Consider the following 15,191-nt stretch of genomic DNA (forward strand, 5'->3'; position numbering starts at 1 on the left):
GCATTTCAACTGTATGACCGTCAGGGAGTACAAAGAAATGTTAATACAATGTCCCCTTTTGAACAGATTTGTCTAATCAGATCCAATTTGAAGAGGGAGTGGTTACAAAATAGATTGGACAACACCTAGTTAGCAAAACTATACACATTAAAAAGTGAAATACTGTAAATATGTTATCAAAAAAATTCAGCTACAAGCAAAACGCCTGGAAAGGTATTCCTAACCTTACATATGACTGGGCAAAGTGCCAAGAATAGGAGAGCCATCTATTCCATAGTACACTAGAACACAGCAAACATGGACAACAACAGTCTAAACATAGCTGAGGGCAATAGAGCAAAATGTCCACTAGATGACAGGAAATGGATCTATCACGACTCCGCAGGAAAGGTGAGAAATCCATATCTTCATTTAAACCAGGGTACTTAGTGGCCTGTAGTTTGTAAATCCAAAAACGCTCCCATTGATTTAGCTGTTTAAGACGGTCCTCTTTTCTAATTGAGGCCGGAACATGATCAATACCCATAGCTTGTAGGGAGGCAGGGTTGCCATGGTGTAAGGAATTGTAGTGCCTTGCCATGGGGTCGTCTTTATTGCCTACCTGTATGACATACTTGTGTTCCGCTAAGCGGTCTTAAGGCGGTCTTTGTCCGTCCAATGTCGAACACCTTGCACTGTGGACATTCCAATCTGTAGATGACATCAGTGGTTTTGCAGTTAATTAAATGCTTGACTTGATATTTTAGAAGCTGTGTCAACAAAAAACTTTTTCTGTGAAATATTTCTGCAATGGTTGCATTTAAAAGAGACCCTGGGTTTGTGATCTAGCAAAGTTTTTTGAGAGTCACCAGGAAGATAGCTGTGGACTAATTTGTCATTTAGGGTAGGACATCTCTTAAAGCTTATTACTGGTGGCTCTGGGAAGACTTGGCGTAGTAGTGTATCGCATTGGATGATTCTCCAATTCTTTTTAATGATCTCTGCTTCAGTGCTCTATTTTGTAACAAAGTACACTCTCTCTGATGTATCACAAGGCAGTCCCCTACGCAACAAGTTCTCTCTCATGTCGTCCCGCCCATATACCTGTATATTTCAGGGCACGATTCAAGAAGTGATTCTCCAATTCAGCAGATTTGACACTGTAACAGCATTAACCCTCTGTTTCCAGATCGCAAATTCTGAGGACTGGAATTGGACATATGGAATGTTCTCTTTTAGCCTTTTGGGGTGAAAGCTGTCTACCCTCAGAATGATATTCCCATCTGTAGGTTTCCTAATGATTGATGTGTGCAAACAACCTTTGACATGTTTGTCAAAGTCCCAAAAATTTATGTTATCCTTGCTGTACTCCATAGTTAGTTTGATGTTAGGGTTAATGCTGTTATTGGTGGAAGGAAATAAGTTAATCTTCTGAGCCGGACCAGAACAGGCAAACATCATGAATATAGAGTCCCAAACATATAATCCGGTCAAAGAACTGGTTATTAGAAGAATCCAAAATGAAGTCATTTTCACAATTACCCAAGTACAAACCAGCGTAGGAAGGGCTGTAGCATGCTCCCATGGCACATCCTTTGACTTGTTTAAAAATATGGTCCTGAAAGACAAGGATATTAAGTCCATTCAGTCAGTGAGACAATGAATTATGCAGGAGGCATCTGGGTCTCAGGCCGGGTACTCAAGAAATGGTGCATACCTGCCAATCCTTGTTCCTTGTCCACATCCATGTTGACTAAAAAGGAAGCTGTACCCATATTGTTCAATTCCTTCATTTTATTCAACACATCTGTGGTATCTTGAAGATAGGCTGGGGGTGATGGCAGAAAAGGCTTAAAGTAATCAATGTCCTTAGAGATGGGTTCTGTCAGACTTTCATTACCACGAATGACTGGTCTGCTTGGGGGGTTTTCAAGATTCTCGTGGACTTTTGGAAGAAGATAAAAAGAAGCCACACGCGGACTGCCATTGAAAATAAATTTGAACTCATTGTCTGAAATGTAGCTTCTGTGAGGATCCCTTTCTATTCCGTTTTTAGGTCCTCTGTAGGGTATGAAGGTAAGAGATTGGTAGAATTCATCATTGTCTAATTGACGGTAGGCTTCTGTCACATATTTGTCTTTACCAAACTATTGTAACACCATCTTTGTCTGCTTTTTTTAACCACAAACCGTCCATTTTTGGACAATGATTGAACTGCATTCCTCTATGTCTTAGAAATATTACGTTGTGTTTGGTTAGAGTCAATTTGACCTTTAAACAGATTCTCCACATCAAAATGCACTTTCTTGGCAAGTGTATTTAGTGTGGCATTCTGGACGATGGGACAAAATGTGGACTTGGGCTTAAAATGTGTTTTGAGGGCACAGAAACTACCTGACCTGAGACACTGGTGTCTGTAGTTGGATAGATGTTTTGCAAAATAGGTCAATCTTTGAATTTAATGAATTAGTTGAGTATGTGTGTGCAAAGGACAGTCCTTTAGACAAGACCGTTAACACAATCATCAGAAAGGGGTTCTCCAGAAATGTTGATCACAGGCTTGTTCTGGTCCTGCTCCGTGTGGTTGGATTGTCTTGGTTTCTTCCTCCCCCCTCCATGTTAGCCGCTTCCGCGTCCTCTCCCTCTCTCGTTGAGGAACCTGTGTGGCTCCTCTTCATTGTCTAAAAAATGTTGGGAGGAGCTGGCCTCTGAGTGTCTGGGGTGATGCTCATCGTCACCTCTTGGAAAGTTGAAAGAAACAGATCAAGTCTTCCTCTGCGGATGCGATTCTGAATTCTTGTGGGTTGGTTTTCTCCAGGCAAAGACCTTGCCATCGCAAGAGTCTACTTTCAAGATCGTATCACATTGTGCTTTGTTAGAATTGTCGCTGTTGTGTGATTTTCCGTTTTTACTAATTCCATTTCTGTTTGGACTACTTGTCTGTCCTTTTTAAATGTTTATATTAGAAGTAGCATTAGGTCAAAATAACACCTGTTGAGAATAGCCTCCCATTTTTCTCTAAATTCAGTTTTACCTTGTGCTTCATTAGCTGGAAACTTCATAATACGGAGTCCTCTGGGGATTAGGCCTTTCCTCCAATAGTCAGACAAGGTAATAGAATTGAGGTCAAGTTTGGTGTCTTTCTCCATAAGCTGTTGCAAGTCTCCATAAGCCTTGTTTAACCTCTTTGGGCTGAAATACCGTTAACGGGATGATATGACAACAGCCAGTGAAAGTGCAGGGTGCCATTTTCAAAACATCAGAAAGCTCAATTAACATACAGTGGGGCAAAAAAGTATTTAGTCAGCCACCAATTGTGCAAGTTCTCCCACTTAAAAATATTTCATCATAGGTACACTTCAACTATGACAGACAAAATGAGAAAAAAAATCCTGAAAATCACATTGCAGGATTTTTTATGAATTTATTTGCAAATTATGGTGGAAAATAAGTATTTGGTCACCTACAAACAAGCAAGATTTCTGGCTCTCACAGACCTGTAACTTCTTCTTTAAGAGGCTCCTCTGTCATCCACTCGTTACCTGTATTAATGGCACCTGTTTGAACTTGTTATCAGTATAAAAGACACCTGTCCACAACCTCAAACAGTCACACTCCAAACTCCACTATGGCCAAGACCAAAGAGCTGTCAAAGGACACCAGAAACAAAATTGTAGACCTGCACCAGGCTGGGAAGACTGAATCTGCAATAGGTAAGCAGCTTGGTTTGAATAAATCAACTGTGGGAGCAATTATTAGGAAATGGAAGACATACAAGACCACTGATAATCTCCCTCGATCTGGGGCTCCACGTAAGATCTCACCCCGTGGGGGCAAAATGATCACAAGAACGGTGAGCAAAAATCCCAGAACCACACGGGGGGGCCTATTGAATGACCTGCATGTCCTGCATGTACATGTCCAGGCCCGTCTGAAGTTTGCTAGAGAGCATTTGGATGATCCAGAAGAAGATTGGGAGAATGTCATATGTTCAGATGAAACACTCTGGGAAGATCCAGAGTTACCTCTGCAGCAGAGGATATGTTCATTAGAGTTACCTGCCTCAGAAATTGCAGCCCAAATAAATGCTTCAGAGTTCAAGTAACACACACATCTTAACATCAACGGTTCAAATGAGACAGGCCATCGAATTTCTGCAAAGACACCACTACTAAAGGACACCAATAAGAAGAAGAGATTTGCTTGAGACGCAGAGCAGGTGAACGGATTATCTCAGCATATGTGGTTCCCACAATGAAGCATGGAGGTGGTGTTATAGTGCTTTGCTAGTGACACTGGCAGTGATTTATTTACAATTCAAGGCACACTTAACCAGCAAGGCTACCACAACATTCTGCAGCGATACGCCATCCCATCTGGTTTGCATTTAGTGGAACTATCATTTGTTTTTCAACAGGACAATGACCCAAAACACACCTCCAGGCTGTGTAAGGGCAATTTGACCAAGAAGGAGTTGTGATGGAGTGTTGCATCAAATGACCTGGCCTCCGCAATCACCTGACTTCAACCCAATTGAGATGGTTTGGGATTAGTTGGAACGCAGAGTGAAGGAAAAGCAGCCAATGTGGGAACTCCTTCAAGACTATTGGAAGAGCATTCCAGGTGAAGCTGGCTGAGAGAATGCCAAGAATGAATGTGCAAAGCTGTCATCAAGGCAAAGGGTGGCTACTTTGAATAATCTAAACTCTACAATATATATAAAATGTATTTGTTTAACACTTTTTTGGTTAACATATGATTCCAAATGTGTTATTTCATATTTTTGACAATTATTCTACAATATAGAAAATAGACAATAGGAAAAATAAAGAAAAACCCTTGAATGAGTGGGTGTGTACAAACGTTTGACTGGTAGTGTATGATAAGCCTTTGGAACCCATTCTGGGTAGAATTCATACTTCCCAAACACATTGCAAGACAGGCCATTCCAATTTGACTATAGTACCTGTCTTGGCCTCAGGGGTGTCATCTGTGCCCTGTTCAGGAACTGGGCAGTTTTTTCGGTTTATCAGGTGATTTTGGGGTGGATGGAGAACCTTTTCCCCACACGTAGACAAATAAATAAAGGGACCAAATCTGACAGAGAAAATGAGAACATGAGAATTTGACAGGGACAAGAGTGCGAAAAGGAAACAAAACAAGAAAAATGAGAAGGAAAAGTTGACGGGGACAGTATAGTGAAACGGAGACAAAAATAAGAAAAACATAGGAAAAGCGGGAAGGTTGCCAACAAGATGAGGAGAAAGAAAGAGTGAAACTCACAGAAAAATAAGCAAAAGAGAGAGAAAGAGAGCTGGTGATACAAATGTAACGAAAGACAGCGTGACATTGCAGTGAAGGGGACTATAGAGAGCGTGGGAGAACAAAAATAGACATATTGAAAAGCAGCACTGGTCACCAAGGCCCTCAGAGAGATTCCAACATCGTGCGAATGAGAGGTCACTCCCACGCAAGAGCCCCAATCAAAACCGGACCCGACTCCCAAGGACAGTGGAAGCGGCCATTCATTGTTATCCAATACAAGTAAATTATTTCACCACAATGGTCATCTTCTCATAGTTCAGCCTTTAGGTGTCTGATGCTAAATGGTTGAATGGTGAAGCTGAGTGGTTGACTAATGTCTGAATAGATACTCATTACAAGAAAGTCCAGAGCCTTTCAACGTGATGCTAGTCTTTCTTTTTAATCCAAAGTGAAGGGGGAGAAAACTGCAGGGAAACTACACGTATTTAACAGGTACCTTGTAGGGATGAACATGAGTAACCGAGTACTCAAAATTACTTCAAAGCTTGATATTTAACCAGAGCTTTAAAAAATAAAATAAAATCGCATTTTAAAGGTCACATGCACCGAATACAACAGGTGTAGTAGACCTTACCGTGAAATGCTAACTTACAAGCCCTTAACAAGCAATGCAGTTCAAGAAAATATTTACTAAATAAACTAAGGTGAAAACAATATAGTCAATGTGTGTGGGTACAGATTAGTCTAGGTAATTTCTAAAGTGACTATGCATAGATTTTGAAAAAAGCGAGTAGCAGCAGTGTAAAAATAAAATGTTCCCAATATTTTGGGCCTTTCTCTGACATCGTCTAGTATATACACAGTTGAAGTCAGAAGTTTACATACACTTAGGTTGGAGTCATTAAAACTCGTTTTTCAAACACTCCACAAATTTTTGTTAACAAACTACAGTTTTGGCATGTCGGTTACGACATCTGCTTTGTGCATGACACAAGTCATTGTACCAAAAATTGTTTACAGACATATTATTTCACTTACAATTCACGGTATCACAATTCCAGTGTGTCACAGGTTTACATACACTAAGTTGACAGTGCCTATAAACAGCTTGGAAAATTCAAAAAGTCATGGCTTTAGAAGCTTCTCATAGGCTAATTGACATCATTTGAGTCAATTGGAGGTGTACTTGTGGATGTATTTCAAGGCCTACCTTCAAACTCAGTGCCTCTTTGCTTGACATCATGGGAAAATCAAAAGAAAACCAGCCAAGACCTCAGAATTTTTTTTGTAGGCCTCCACAAGTCTAGTTCAACCTTGGGCATAATTTCCAAATGCCTGAAGGTACCACGTTCATCTGTAGAAATAATAGTACGCAAGTATAAACACCATGGGACCATGCAGCCGTCATACCGCTCAGGAAGGAGACGAGTTCGGTCTCCTAGAGACGAACATACTTTGGTGCGAGAAGTGCAGTCCCAGAACAGCAGCAAAGGACCTTGTGAAGATGCTGGAGGAAACAGGTACAAAAGTATCTACATCCACAGTAAAACGAGACCTATATCGACATAACCTGAAAGGCATTTTGTGGCAAAATGGCGTAAGGACAACAAAGTCAAGGTGTTGGAGTGGCCATCACAAAGCCCTGACCACAATCCAATAGAAAATTTGTGGGCAGAACTGAAAAAGCGTGTGCGAGCAAGGAGGCCTACAAACCTGACTCAGTTACACCAGCTCTGTCAGGAGGAATAGGCCAAAATTCACCCAACTTATTGTGGGAAGCTTGTGGAAGGATACCCAAAACATTTGACACAAGTTATACAATTTAAAGGCAATGCTACCAAATACTAAATGAGTGTATGTAAACTTCTGACCCACTGGGAATGTGATGAAAGAAATAAAAGCTGAAAGAAATCATTCTCTCTACTATTATTCTGACATTTCACATTCTTAAAATAAAGTGGTGATCCTAACTGACATAATACAGTTTTTTTTTACTAGGATTAAATGTCAGAAATTGTGAAATTGTCACGGTCGTTGTATGGAAGCGACCAAGGTGCAGCGTGGTAAGCGTACATTTTTAATTTATTACACTGAACTAACGTGAAGCTAACACAGACAGGCAACGACAGTGCAGACAGGCAACTAAACATAGAATAAGAACCCACAAATACCCTATGGTAGATGGCTACCTAAATATGGTCCCCAATCAGAGACAAAGGTAAACAGCTGCCTCTGATTGGGAACCAATTCAGGCCACCATAGACATACATATCCCTAGACTTACAAAACCCATAGATATATAAAAAACCCTAGACAAGATGTAAATGTATTTGGCTCAGGTGTACGTCATCCTCCGACTTCAACTGTAGGTCCTGGATGTCAGTTAGCTTTGTCCCAGTGAGGTACTGGCCGTGTGCACTACCTTCTGTAGCACCTTAAGGTCAGATGCCAAGCATGTGCCATACCAGGTGGTGATGCAACCGGTCAGAATGCTCTCGGTGGTGCAGCTGTAGAACTTTTTGAGGATCTGGAGAACCATGCCAAATCTTTTCAGTCTCCTGAGGGGGAATATGTGTTGTCGTGCCCTCTTCGCAACTATCTTGTGTTTGGACCATGATAGTTAGTTGGTGATGTGAACACGAAGGAACTTGAAACTATCGACCAGCTCCACTTCAGCCCAATCGATACCCTCCTTTTCCTATAGTTCACGATCAGCTCCTTTGTCTTACACACATTGAGGGAGAAGTTAATTTCCTGGCGCCACACTGCCAGGCCTCTAACCTCCTCCCTATACAGTGCCTTGCAAAAGTATTGACCCACTTTGGTGTTTTCCTATTTTGTTGCATTTACAACCTGTAATTTAAATGGATTATTATATGGATATCATGTAATATACGTGAAAACAATTACTTATTTAAAAAAATTACAAAACGGAAAAGTGGTGCATGTATATTCACCCCCTTTGCTATGAAGCCCCTAAATAAGATCTGGTGCAACCAATTACCTTCAGAAGTCACATAATTAGTTAAATAACGTCCACCTGTGTGCAATCTAAGTGTCACATGATCTGAGTATATATAAACCAGTTCCAAAAGGCCCCAGAGTCTGCAACACCACTAAGCAAGGGGCACCACCATGCAAGCGGCACCATGATGACCAAGGAGCTCTCCAAACAGGTCAGGGACAAAGTTGTGGAGAAGTACAGGTCAGGGTTGGGTTATAAAAAAATATCAGAAACTTTGAATATCCCACAGAGCACATTAAATCCAATATAAAAAAATGGAAAGAATATGGCACAACAACAAAACTGCCAAGATAGGGCCACCCACCAAAACTCATGGACCAGGCAATGAGGGCATTAATCAGAGAGGCAACAAAGACAACCCTGAAGGAGCTGCAAAGCTCCACAGCGGAGATTGGACTATCTGTCGATAGGACCACTTTAAGCCGTACACTCCACAGAGCTAGGCCATTGATTAAAGAAAAATAAGCAAACACATTTAGGCATGTGGGAGACTCACCACACATATGGAAGAAGGTACTCTGGTCAGATGAGACTAAAATGTAGCTTTTTGGCCAACAAGGCCATCCTGTGGGGATGTTAATCAATCGCAGGGACTGGGAAACTGGTCAGAATTAAAGGAATGATCGATGGCGCTAAATACAGGGAAATTCTTGAGGGAAACCTGTTAAAGTCTCCCAGAGATTTGAGACTAGGACGGAGGTTCACCTTACAGCAGGACAATGACCCTAAGCATACTGCTAAAGCAACAATTGAGTGGTTTAAGGGGAAACATTTAAATGTCTTGGAATGGCCTATTCAAAGCCCAGACCTCAATCCAATTGAGAATCTGTGGTATGACTTAAAGATTGCTGTACACCAGCGGAACCCATCCAACTTGAAGGAGCTGGAGCAGTTTATCCTTGAAGAATGGGCAAAAATCCCAGTGGCTAGATGTGCCAAGCTTATATAGACATACCCCCAAGAGACTTGCAGCTGTAATTGCTGCAAAAGGTGGCTCTACAAAGTATTGATTTCAGGGGGGTGAATAGTTATGCACGCTCAAGTTCTGTTTTTTTGTCTTATTTCTTGTTGCAAAAAATATTTTGCAACTTCAAAGTGGTAGGCATGTTGTGTAAATCAAATGATACAAACCACCCAAAAGTCCTGTTTTAAGTCCAGGTTGTAAGGCAACAAAATAGGAAAAATGCCAAGGGGGGTGAACACTTTCGCAAGCCACTGTAGGCCGTCTCATCGTTGTCTGTGATCAGGCGTACCACTTTTGTGTAATTAGCAAACGTAATAATGGTTTTGGAGTCATGCTTGGCCATAGAGTCGTGGGTGAACAAGGAGTACAGGAGGGGACTAAGCACACACCCCTGAGGGGCCACAGTTTTGAGGATCAGAGTGGCAGATGTGTTGTTGCCTACCCTTACCACCTTGGGGGCGGCCCGAAAGGAAGTCCAGGATCCATTTGCAGAGGGAGGTGTTTAGTCCCAGGGTCGTTAAGCTTATTGATGAGCTTTGAGGGCACTATGGTGTTGAACACTGAGCTCTAGTCAATGAATAGCATTCTCACATAGGTGTTCCTTTTGTCCAGGTGGGAAAGGGCAGTGTGGAGTGCAATAGAGACGGCATCATCTGTGGATCTGTTGGGGCGTTATGCAAATTGGAGTGTGGTCTAGGGTTTCTTTCAAAGCACTTCAAGGCTATAGACATGAGTGCTACGGGTCGGTCGTCATTTAGGCAGGTTACCTTAGTGTTCTTGGGCACAGGCACTATGGTGGTCTGCTTAAAACACGTTGGTATTACAGACTCGGACAGGAAGATGTTGAAAATGTCAGTGAAGACACTTGCTAGTTGGTCAGCGCATGCTCGCAGTACACGTCCTGGTAATCCATCTGGGCCTGCGGCCTTGTGTATGTTGACCTGTCTAAAGATCTTTCTCACATCGGCTTACTCACATACCCACGTAAAACTGATTATCCTACCGATCCTTGACTTCGGCGATGTCATTTACAAAATAGCCTCCAACACTCTACTCAGCAAATTGGATGTAGTCTATCACAGTGCCATCCGTTTTGTCACCAAAGTCCCATATACAACTTACCACTGCGACCTGTATGCTCTCGTTGGCTGGCCCTCGATACATATTCATCGCCAAACCCACTGGCTACAGGTCATCTATAAGTCTTTGCTAGGTAAAGCCCCGCCTTATCTTAGCTCACTGGTCACCATAGCAGCACCCACCCATAGCACGCACTCCAGCAGGTATATTTCACTGGTTATCCCCAAAGCCAACTCCTCCTTTGGCCACATTTCCTTCCAGTTCTCTGCTGCCAATGACTGGAACGAATTGCAAATATCACTGAAGCTGGAGTCATATCTCCCTCACTAACTTTAAGCACCAGCTGTCAGAGCAGCTTACCGATCATTGCACCTGTACACAGCCCATCTGTAAATAGCCCACCCAACTACCTCATCCCCATATTGTTATTTATTTTTTGCTCCTTTCACCCCAGTATCTCAACTTGCACATTCATCTTCTGCACATCTATACTCCAGTGTTAATTGCTACATTGTAATTATTTCGCCACTATGGCCTATTTTATTGCCTTACCTCCCTAATCTTACTACATTTGCACACACTGCATATAGATTTTTCTATTGTGTTATTGACTTTTATTTATCCCTTGTGTAACTCTGTGTTGTTTGTGTCGAACTGCTTTGCTTGATCTTGGCCAGGTAGCAGTTGTACCTGGTTAAATAAAGGTGAAATAAAAAATCTCTTGTCTGCTTAATGAACAAGCCTACAGGCTACAGGCTATGGTACTCATTCTGTTCTTCTGAAATAAATGTTCTTCTTATCAAACCGTTTCTTTATACTTGCCTAAAATAAATAATGGATTTATTGTGATGGTGTACAGTATATTCAATTTATCTATTAGACTTTTTTAAATGTAGATGTTCCAACGGCTTGTATGCGTCGAGGCCTGGAGATGCTAAACGTGTGTATGTTAATTAACGGTCAATTACCGTGAGACTGGCAGACTGTTGCATGACAATAACAGTCTGACAAAATTTCATGACTGCCACAGACCTAGTCAAGATGGTTATTATCAACAACAACAAGCTAGCAGAGATGGTGAGAAGCAATAGCACCAGAGGATGAGCACCAGATCTTTCCTCTGAAGAAGCCTCATCACCGTGGGCAGCTCTCCGTAAGCATGTATTAAGCAGCGAAAAAGGCAGGCCACCACAACAAGACAATCCAATCAAGGCTTGGGAGAGAACTTGACTTTTGCCCCGGAGAACTCGCCAGACAGATAAACCTACTCATTCCCAGGTGAGGTGGGGGAAAGAGTCACAAACATCAGAGGTGGCATTGCGCCTTTCCGTCGGGCATTCGCGGAAATCTGGTTAGCAGAGATAGGTCCTCGCTTTTCATGGGGTTTGTGACTTCATCATTGGCCCCTATTCTAGCCACCCCCGAGCAGCAGGGAGGTGGAGAAGCTATGGTTTACATGACCATTACAGTCTGAATCATGGCTTTGTGTTATAGAGTACACCCCCCCCCCCCCCCCCCCGCCCAGAGTGGATTAATTTCAGAGTTATGTCTCAGCCAGTGGAAGCATATTAAGGTGGAAGGGGGTTGAGACATTGCATCGAAAACTAATATCATTAAGGAGGGTGAGGTGGCGAGGTGTGTGTTTCTGTGATGTGTTGCCTCTAAAAATGCATTAATGTCTATGGGTCCCCAGAAAACACATCCTGGAGGGGGTGTAATGAGATAAACGGTGAAGTGGAAATTGGCTCTCCTCCCTTTATGCCATTCTCCATCTTCTCCCACCTGTCCGACTCCGCTCCCTACCTCCCTAACTCAACCTCTCAGCCCTTCAGGCTCAGGAGTTTCTCTATGCTTTCATAACGATTGGAGCTTTCCATCACAGGTAGGTCCATTTGTCTTTGTGGCCCGAGGGACTATAGGCCAAACTATCCTTTACCCTGTAGCCTATCCATCCATCCACTGACATGGTACAAATATCCCTGTCAGAGAAAAAAAAAAAGTCCCTGTCAGAGAAACTATTACCTGTGTTGATCTTGGAGGTGACGCGCGACAGGTTGATGCGCTGAGAGGGCCGTATGGGGGTGGCACTTCTCTGGGTGCTGGCTTTGCATCGCTCTGAGGGTTTGCTGATCTTGGACAGGGGTGCAAAGATCCCTGTCAGGGGGAAGAATGTGAGAAGAGATAGAGAAAAAGAGATTGCTAAAAGCAATGAAGAGAGCAAGAGGTCAAAATGGGCCAAACACCAGATCGGGGCAGCCATTTGAGATGTTCACTCACAACTCACATGAGGAGAATAGCTCTTGCCATAGTGAGACGCCATTGAGCAACCAACTCGATAGGTCATAATAGCTTCGGATGGAGGATATCGACTGAGTCTATGGTGATACGCAGCGATTGGATTGATTAATGCTTAGGGAGAACTGTCAGTCGGGGTTGTAGCGGACATACCGTGTTTGAGGCGGCAGGAAAAGTACTGAACTCCAGCGACGGATCCGTCATTCTTCCCCTCCGCTTGGTCAAGCTCCACGCCGGCCCAAAGACCGCCGGCGAACTCGGTGCTTCCGCAGAACTGTAGAGTGCCCACCTGAATACACACACACAGATGCACACACACATTAAACAGCTATAGAGCCAACAAACAGGGCCCTACTCCAAAAGATAAACAGTCAGTAAAAAAATAGGATGGGGGGGGACTCTCTCAATATGGTTGTTTCATCCTCTATCTGTCCATCCTTGGGAGAGCACGGCTGCGCATTTAGGTAAGGGCGGGCCCCCCTATCAAGAACCCGCGGCAACTCAAGCGTGTTTTGATGCGTCCAAAACTATAAACGTGTAGAGGAGAAGGGACAAAAATGAATTAAAAGAAAATAGAGATCAAAGTGCCTGGCTCGCCAGAGCGGCAGGGAGAAAATAGGGTTATGATTAGCCAATCTGTGTGAACTCAACTCCCGGCGTTCTCGCTCTCAGTGTGGCGCGGGAATTCATTAATAGCTTATTCTTTGAGGGGGCACTGTCTGTCTGTCTGTCTGTGTGCACACGCGCGCACTCAGAATCTGTTTGGAGTGTGTGCGTGTCGGAGTGAGGGTGTCTTCAGGCAGGAACACAACACAGATTACAAGTCCTTAAATTCACCGTTTCACCTTTTTCTATTATTTTTCATCCCTTTCTTTTCCTTCCCTTGTCTTAAGAAGAAGAAAAACATACTTGACCGCCAAAGATGGTGTTGTCATAGACATTTTCCTGGGGCTAGAGTGTCATGATCTTTCACAGAGTGCTATATTGTTAAGAGTTACAATCAGTAATTGTCTTGGTAGATGAGCTGTTAATCATTCACTCAAATAAGCAGACGGCTCCTTTTTTCTCTACCAGTTATGGACAATCAACCAATGACAGTCTGTGGATTTGAGACCCTTAATTGATGGCTATGGAACTGGCCGCTTACCTTCTGACCGGCGATGACCACGCGGTCGCCCAGCTGGATGCCCATGGTGATGAGCTGGAGCCGAGCCTTGTCGGAGAGGCCTGATGGATCTTGGGCAGGGAGGGTCAGGGGGGCGCAGGGCCGGGGAAGGGCCTCTCTCAGCAGGCTGCGCAGCTCCTTGGCCAGGGCGGCGGCGTCCGCCATCTCCAAGAGCATGTCCAAGGGCTCCGATACCACGTCGGCCGGGCACTGGCCCCTCTCGTTCTGGGGGAAGAGAGATGGGGCAAGAAAAGGAAAATAAACGAGGGCACAGAGAGAGGGAGAAAGACAGGGAGAGAATAAAAAAGAATAGAAGAGAGTCAACACTGAAGTAGACTGATTTATCCCCAGCTGATTTATAAAATAGCAGCTGTCTGTAGTAATAGAGCAAAAATCCAAAAAAGTTAACAACAATGTCACTTCATGAGACTGGTGGTTCTACTTAGGTCTGGAAAGCTCAAGTTTGGACGTGATTACCACCATTATCAACGAAAATACAAACTATCAGTGTTTCATGTGCAGTACATTGACGCAGGCACACACCCTGGGGGTTCAGTGAAATGGCTAAGCCTCAGAGATCCTCATAACTGTCAGAGAGCCAGTCAGAGCACTGAGGTGTCAGAGGAGAGATAGCTTCAGAGGTGTAATAGACGAGGGAGGGCGTTTGAATTGGTGCTGCTGAAGTAATTGGGACCTCACTCACCCACCCCTCTGGAGGGGCGTGTGGTTCTTTATGAATTGTCAAAGGAGCTCTCTGCAAGAGCCTGCCTTTCACACTGTGCTAATGGACACGCTGCTGATTGACGTATATGTGTAATGTCTGTCGATATGATATGAATGTTATGTAAGTAATTTATCATGTTGTTGTACAAAAGCATATCCTTAGTGCATTAAGGTCTTTGGAGATAGAAGAGTGTGTGTGTGTGCCTTCAGAAAGTATTCACACCCCTTGACCTTTTCAACATTTCGCTGCCAAAGGTGATTCTAACATGTAAAATATACTTAGTTATATTTTTTTCCTCCACTGACTGAGTATTTTGTGTAGATCGTTGACAAATAAAGCTAATTACATTCATTTCAATCCCACTTTGAAACAACAAAACGTGGAAAAAGTCATGGGTGTGAATACTTCCCGAAGGCACTGTATGTGTGAGCTGGAATGTGTTTAAAGTCAGGCCATGGGTGTTAACGCAATGCTAGTTATGATGTGTTAAAAACAGCCCTTCAGGTGACCAGGAATGAATTTAAATGGCAGTGGCAATGGGTGTGTGGCAGGTAGTCATTTTCTTCACACCTTTAATTCAGTTCCATACTTTCATTCCTAGGAAAACCTTGACCTTGCCAGTGTAGCTCTTCCGTAATTTTCTCTTTTACATTTCCAGCTGGGCACCTAGTTACCTACAGTAGCCGCTTTTAAC

At 43.2% G+C, this 15,191-nt stretch overlaps 1 protein-coding gene across 1 annotated transcript in view; it reads right to left on the minus strand.

Moving 5' to 3' along the window:
- LOC109878137 (CAP-Gly domain-containing linker protein 4) overlaps nucleotides 1-15,191 on the minus strand; it is a 95,465-nt gene that overhangs the window by 52,308 nt on the left and 27,966 nt on the right. Inside the window, exons 7-9 of the mRNA XM_020470351.2 lie at nucleotides 13,756-13,998; nucleotides 12,762-12,897; nucleotides 12,336-12,467 (exon numbers count right to left, since the gene is read on the minus strand). Of these exons, the coding sequence (XP_020325940.1) occupies nucleotides 12,336-12,467; nucleotides 12,762-12,897; nucleotides 13,756-13,998 (511 nt within the window). The remainder of the gene's footprint in view (nucleotides 1-12,335; nucleotides 12,468-12,761; nucleotides 12,898-13,755; nucleotides 13,999-15,191) is intronic.

Source organism: Oncorhynchus kisutch, linkage group LG14, assembly GCF_002021735.2.
Source record: "Oncorhynchus kisutch isolate 150728-3 linkage group LG14, Okis_V2, whole genome shotgun sequence".
Lineage (NCBI taxonomy): Eukaryota > Metazoa > Chordata > Actinopteri > Salmoniformes > Salmonidae > Oncorhynchus > Oncorhynchus kisutch.